At 51.3% G+C, this 6,969-nt stretch overlaps 1 protein-coding gene across 1 annotated transcript in view; it reads left to right on the top strand.

Annotated features, from left to right (window-relative positions):
• Positions 1–1,808: 1,808 nt before the first annotated feature.
• Positions 1,809–6,969, top strand: part of CDH2 (cadherin 2) — a 276,482-nt gene continuing 271,321 nt past the window's right edge. The window contains exon 1 of the mRNA XM_069220067.1: positions 1,809–3,900. Coding sequence (XP_069076168.1) covers positions 3,808–3,900 — 93 coding nt within the window. The 5' untranslated portion in view covers positions 1,809–3,807. The remainder of the gene's footprint in view (positions 3,901–6,969) is intronic.

Genomic DNA, 6,969 nt, shown 5'->3' with positions numbered 1-6,969 from the left:
CTGATTCTAATTAACTGCACTGTATACTTTTGTACCACCACTCATAAACGAAATATATACGAAGAGTCACATGGGTACATTTTAACGACTAATTGTCCATTATACTGTGGATGTGAGCTATCCAAGGGTGCTTGTGTCCACCAGCTCCCGGCATGAGTGTTACCAATGAACTGCAGTCGGTCACACCTGAACACCACAATGAAAAAGGTGCTGTCCATTTAATGAATGAAGGACCTGCACAGTGAATTTAGGCTAATGTACATCCAGATTACAAACTCTGGAAATCAGAATGGTGAATTTGTGAAACAGTTTGAAAATTGATTTTTAAGTCAAAGTAATAAATGAGTGGAGTACCACCCAAAAATGTACATCTTATGTGCTTCCAGCTGCACCTAACCCCACAGTACTAAGTTCTATTTCTTCGAACTTCAATGGATCAATTTGTGACCAATAAAAATGTAATGTAGCTTAGTGCTTCTTAACTTGCATTCAGGGTACCTCGGGGGTCAGCGAAGCCTACTCAGGGGGTCCACAACTGTGTAGAACATTAAATAAATAATATTTACAGATTAATAAAATGTATATAAAGAAGCCAAATGTAAACTTGGAAATTGTAAAACGTTGTATAAATGTGAAAGAATTTTAAATTGGCGGACAGAAATTTAGTATTCTCAGATTGATTTTTGGGAGCCCTGTAAGTGCATCAAACAGAATATGGTATGGACGATGAGCAGCCTCAAATTTAGAAAAGCTCCAGGCTTACCATTAAAATAAATTTTTTATTTTTTTGTTGTATATTTGTGAAATAAAATATTTTCTCATTTGTGAATTTGTTTGATGAATTCTCATTAAGGTATTTTTGTGTATTTTTTCGGTATCATCAAACATATTTAGGCTGGGATGGTCGGATCCCAGTAATGACACGGGGGGGGGGGCGGATTCCAATAAGGGTTTCAGCGGGGGTCTCCAGCTTCCAGTAATGATTAAGGATGCACAGAAGTCAAAAGGTTAAAAACCACTGATGTACCTAGTCTGTAAAGTACACATATATTTATTTTGAAAATAATGTTGCAGTGCCAATGCTGGAAATTAAGCATAATACGACTCGTTCTCTGATAGAAAAAGACTTTAGCACTCTCGATTAGAAGGCAGAAGGAAGCCTCTTCTGTGCAGAGGGCATGCGGGAGCGAGATAAAGGTGCGCGTCTCGCGGCACATGGAGTGCAGATTAGGATATATCCTAATGAGGCGGCAAATGGTGTGGGAGAGCGGGATGCCGCATATCCGAAATAAGGCGTACACCACGGTTTTCGCATCTTGAGGGACCGTTTAGTTCAGTCGCTGTACCGTGTCTGCAACCTGGCGCCTGGACACTACGTTCAGACTCCAGCGGGGAAAGCGCCTCGAAGTTAGTCAGCCAGCTCGATACCCCGGACTGAAAGAAAAACGTAGCACTCGGTGGCAAATGTCAACTGCAGGGGAGGTCATCTCCCTGCCTGGGGCTTTCCCATCACCGCTCCCTGGTTTATTTAACATTAAGGGCTATAAGACGCGCAGCTGTTTGGAGGGGTGGGGAGTGTCTTTGTTAGAAGCTCCGATGAACAAAGCTTTTAGGGAAAAAAGAGAAAATACGGAGCGTTTCAAAGGGAGCTGACAGATGCGGGTCACTGATTGCTGTTGCCTCGTGGCACTCGCAGATAGTCATGGCTAGTAGTGGCATCCAGGATGGGGGTAGCAAAAGTCCCTTTGTGTATTCGAGTGCGTGCGCTCGCGCTGTAAAACGAGTTTGCTTGTCATCTATAGTGATTATGTGTGTTCGGAGAGCTGTACCACGTGTGGCATAAGTGAGCGTACTGGGCGGCAGCATTCAAGGCGTGTGAGGGTGTCAGTCTGCATGCTATTGTATGAATGCAACGCTGTCCTAGTATTAAAGCCATGCCATATGAGGAGGGGGAGTGCTTCATTTTTATGGGAAGTCACAGTCAACATGTTACCTGTTGTGGGCGCGAGGGCAGCACCCGAGAGTATGATGTACGGGGATTCGTGTGAGTGTGATGGTAATGCCAGCCTGCCTTCAATAAGCAAGCGAGGTGCCGGCAATGCGTGCTATATTTTTGTGAGAAAGAAGAATAACCTCGCATGATATGTGAGACTGGGCGGCGCAAGCATGAATATTATAGGCACATGATATATCGGTAAGGTTTGGACTGCGTGTAATGGGCGTGAGTGCTGTTAACTTGCCCGGCTAAGTGACGAATGCCAGAATGTATGCTACATATGCATGAGGACGAGGCAGTCTGTATGCCTGTGTTTATGGGGTTATGGTGTTGCCTCTCGTGTGTGAGAGATCCAAACCTGCATGGTAAATGGCCAATACTAGACTGTAGATTATACTTGTGATTTCATTGCAAGCATGACTGCTGTGTGTAAAAGTGGTGCAAACCCTTATGCTATGTGAGTGAGTGTAAGGGCAGCGCCACCCTGTATGTTATCTGGGCGTAAGGGAAGATTCCGCCTGCGTGTATTGCATGAGTGAGGGCAGTACCATTGTTCAAGATATGTGTGTGTTCAACCTAGTGGTAGCCTGTTTACATGCTTCATCTGTGAGGGTAGTGCTAGCCTGCCTGTGACATCTGTTAGAGGCGTGCCAATTGCTATGTTCTTTTCAGGGCAGGTTCAGCCTTCTTTTGTGAGGTCTAGACGAGGGAGGGTATCTGCAAAAGGGCCCTGGTGAACATTGTATGGTTGGCACTACCTTAAGTTCACCGGGCAGTGGCAGTATCCATGAATTTGGTCTGAGGGTAATGACAGTTTCCTGTAAGAAGAGTCTAACAGTGGCGCGATCGGATATAAGCGAGGGCAGAGTGGTCTGCATATTTTTAGGACAGTATGTATCAGCCTGCATATAGTTAGTGGCCAAAGCATGCCTTAAAGTCAGTCGTGCGAGGGCCATTTCCCTCAACTGTCTGAGGGGAGGCCAGACTGCGAGGGTCTGAGCGTGTGCCAGCCTTGTTGAAGTGTGTGAGAGAGCACTACTAGCCGGCATACTGTGAGTGGGTAGCACCCCCGTGCTTGTTGCGACCAAACACTGCAGGCTGGATGTAGTGTGTTGAGGACAGTCACTTGACTTAGACGGTAGTATCCGCCTGGTTGCGAGGGTCTGAGGGCGGTGCCGTGCCAACCTGCATGACACTATGAAGGTTTGTGAGGGAAGCGCAGCAGAAACTGTGCATGTCGGGAAGGCAGTGGCGGCCTTCACGCTGCGAGCTGGCTGCAGTGCCAGCTTGCATTTTATGTGTGAGGGTCGGTGAGGGCGGTGCGAAGCTCCCAGCCCCTCTGCTCGCCGTGTCTTCTCTTGTATTGTTCTCGGCTCTGATGGGGAGGGGGAGGAGTGTAGAGTGCCTGGGAGACGGGAGGGGGAGGAGGAGGACAGGCACAGCCTGAGCGCACACACAGCCACCATGGGCTTACACTGACTGAGGCTCAGAGCTGCCGGAGGAGCCAGGCACCGGCAAACGGATTCCAATCCGGCCCAGGGAGCAGCGGCAGCCCCATCACCCGCAGGGGCGCGGAACACGCAGCACCGCTAGGAGCCGGCATCAGCAGAGCAGGCACCAGCCGGCGCAGAGAGCATCAGTGCGGGAGGCGCGGGGAGCGGGACCCGCCGCACAGGGAGCACCTCCTCCAGCGACAGCAGCTCTGCGGGCAGAGCAGGGGGCTCAGGACGCTGCAGCATCCCCGGGCGGACTCTGCTGCTCACTGCAGCCGGATCATCGGGGGCTGGGAGGCCGCCCCGGAGCGGCGCATCATGTGCGGGGCAGCGCGGGGCTCCCCGCGGCGGAGGACGCCTCTCGTCACCCGAGCTCTGAGGCTCTTGGCGGCCGCCCTCCTTCTACAGCAGGTGAGGCACCGTGTGCTCGCGGGGCGCTCCTCCTGTCGCCCTGCTGGGGGGTCTGGCGGGAGCTAGAGTGGGGTGCGTGCCGTGGTGCTTGACGGGACTCTCCCGTTTTACTGCCCCATCCTGGACCGGGACGGACCCCTCACCCGCTCTGACTGACTGCGGGCGCTGCAAAGCCTTCCTGTCCCTCCGGGGCAGTCGCGCCCGAGGGGGCCGTACCACCTGCGCCGAGCACGGGAGGGGGTGAGAACGCACCAAGCGTCTATTAACGGTGCCCGCGCGGCTCTGGGCCCTATTCTTTGAAATGACTGCTGTTTCCCAGAACGGCTCTTGCACTGTGGCTGTTCGAGGCTGCACCCCTCTGTCCGGAGCCGCTGCAGGTGCATGCGGGGCGCGCGCTCTCCCCGGTAACGGTCGCTGCGCCCTCTGCTGACGGGCCGCGCGGAGAGACCCGCTCTCCGGAGACCCCACCCCCAGCAGCATCCAGCCGAGCTCTGGAACTCTTTTCACAAAATTGCAATATTTAGTACAATTCTGGATTGCAAAGGTCGACTGGCGCTTACTGTGATCAGCAGCAAGCCGCCTGTCTCTTCGCCGACCAGCCGTGGGGGCCTCGCATGTCGGAGGGTCCCGCGCTCACGCTGCCATAGAATCCTGTGTTCCACATCGTCACGCGCTAGCGCCTCTTATTATTTAATTTGCCAGCAGGGAATGTCCTTTCATATTACCTGATAGTGTACTTTAGTAATCGCAGGTGCCCCTTTCGTACCTCAGTGTCACCCTCTCCCACCCTAGGTGTGAAGTCCTACCCCTCGGTGCCATGGGTGTATAGCCCACTGCAGCTGGGTGAACTCTTGCACCCTGAGAGTGCCCGCTCACACTTGGGAGTCGAGCCTGTAATAGCTCCACGCCTGCCCTGGCACTAGCCCCCTTTCTTCCAGGGTGACATGTGGCATGCTGCAGTGTGTGGCCCTGTGCCCGCGTGGCCACGCTGCAGACGCGACCCCCTCGTTACTCTGCGCCTTTGTGGGTGTCACGCACAGCCCTCTTCTCGGATGAAGCTGTGACTGCCGCGAGTCCATGTTATATACTGTGTCAGTAACCGGCGTCGGTGCACCCAGATTTGAGGGTGCTGCCATCTCTCGCAGCGCCCTGCACTCTGCGGTCCGGAGTACCGCTCCCAGGCGCCTGCCCGTGATGTGCAGCGGGGTCTGGCCCTTCTCGAGGCTGCAGGCGGCCCGACCACTGTCCATGGTGTTTAAAGCTGTGCAGCCTGGGGTTATGCACAGAATCACCAGCACCGCAGAGCGAGCTCGTGCTGCGACTTCAACAACGCCCCCACCCACTCCGTGGCGCCCGCAGTGGGCACTAATGATCCCCTTTACCACCATCCAGTTAGACGCCCATAAGTAAAGAGGGGGGTGGGTGGCACATTGCCCGAGTTGTGAATCCGGTGCGCAGGACGGAGGGACAGGATTCTCTCGGCACAATGTGCCTGTTTAGAGTAAAGGGCCAGTCTAACCTTCCTGCCATGTATATATAGCCTGTGAAGAGTCCCCACCTGTACTGAAGAGTCGTGCAGTCGTGCACCATACTCTTCTTTGGGACGAACAATGATACATATTCATGTTTACATACCCTGCCGCGATCAAAGTGTCATACATACGTTGTTATATGTATATACAATTCTGTCCACACGTACCAGTCGCACAAATCTACAAAATACTACTTAGGAAAAGCAAACATACACGAGCTCGTGAAGAATCAAGTACAATTATGCACACAACTGCGCACACGGATTTACTACACAGTCACACAGAACTATCACATACGCTCACTTTCGCCATTAATACACAACATCTACAATGACAAGCCGCAATCACCGACTTAACACAAACAACATGTATCCCCTAGCTACTGCCTGAATACGCACCACCATGATCGCCACTTGCAATACATCTGTTCTTTAGCAAAATAAACAATAATTTTATTTGAATTTTATTTGAATTATTGTTGTGTAACTGTGCCTTGCTCTCATTTATTGCGCTGTGCTGGACATATGGCACTCCCAACCTCTCCTCGCCCTTGGTACTTTCACCTGCAGAACAGCTCCCCTTTTGTGTTTAGGGAGCGGCTGAGATCAAGTTGAAGGGAGAGGGTGGGACGGAAACAAAAAACCAAGGCATGCTGCTGCTTTTCACAGTTTTACACTTAGTGGATCTTTGCCAAGCCCTGTCGCTTTCATCCTCGTCCAATTAAATGTTCCTAAGACAATTCTGGCTATCTGGTGCGAACAGGAAATGGCCCCGGTGCCTCCTCATCAGCCAGCATGAGTGCTAGTACTAATGTTACGGTTCATGAATCCAATTTCCCCTTGGATGGTTTGGGTACTTATTAAATCAGGTTAGATGTTTTTGATGTGCTGTAACAGATTGCACCTTCTACACAAAATCGATTTCTTTATTTATTTGCATCTCAGAGCAGGCTCTGTTTTTAGATTTGAGCAGAGCGGTTCTGGTGGGTGGAGCACACAGCACCAGGCGGCCATCCCAGAATGCGTTTGTCAGATTTACATGTTGGTCGTTTTTTGTGAAGTGCACTGTGGCCCTTTCGGTCACCGTTGGTTACTTTGCTCGGGCACTGGCTCCTGCCTATTCACGCCTTCCACTGTGCACTGCGCAACAGGCACCAAGTTTGTGAACCCGAGCCGTCCTGGCTCTGCAGCAATAGCCATGTAGCAGTGCTGGGTGGCCCTCCATGCGGCACCGCTGAAGACCGATGGGCGCAGTGTTGGTCGAATGCTTTATTTTCAGCTGGCATGTCCTGATAGGGTTAACTGCTGCCACAACGATTTCAACGTACACACCTAAAGTTAGGTATATCACGAATCAGAAGTACATTCGAATACATCTAATCTGCACATTCTGGTTATATTCATGTATCTGCCTGTAAGACGCCATTATGTATTATGCAGTGAGCAGAAACAGTTATTTATTCTGTTTACATGCTGCTAACTCAAGTGAACTCGGAATTGCTCACAAAAGGCAGTCGACGGGTAAGAGAACCGTTCAC

The sequence above is a fragment of the Pleurodeles waltl genome, chromosome 2_2 (assembly GCF_031143425.1).
Source record: "Pleurodeles waltl isolate 20211129_DDA chromosome 2_2, aPleWal1.hap1.20221129, whole genome shotgun sequence".
Taxonomy (NCBI): domain Eukaryota; kingdom Metazoa; phylum Chordata; class Amphibia; order Caudata; family Salamandridae; genus Pleurodeles; species Pleurodeles waltl.
The sequence above is the reverse complement of the archived record's forward strand: the minus strand, read 5'-3'. Positions and strand labels throughout refer to the sequence as shown.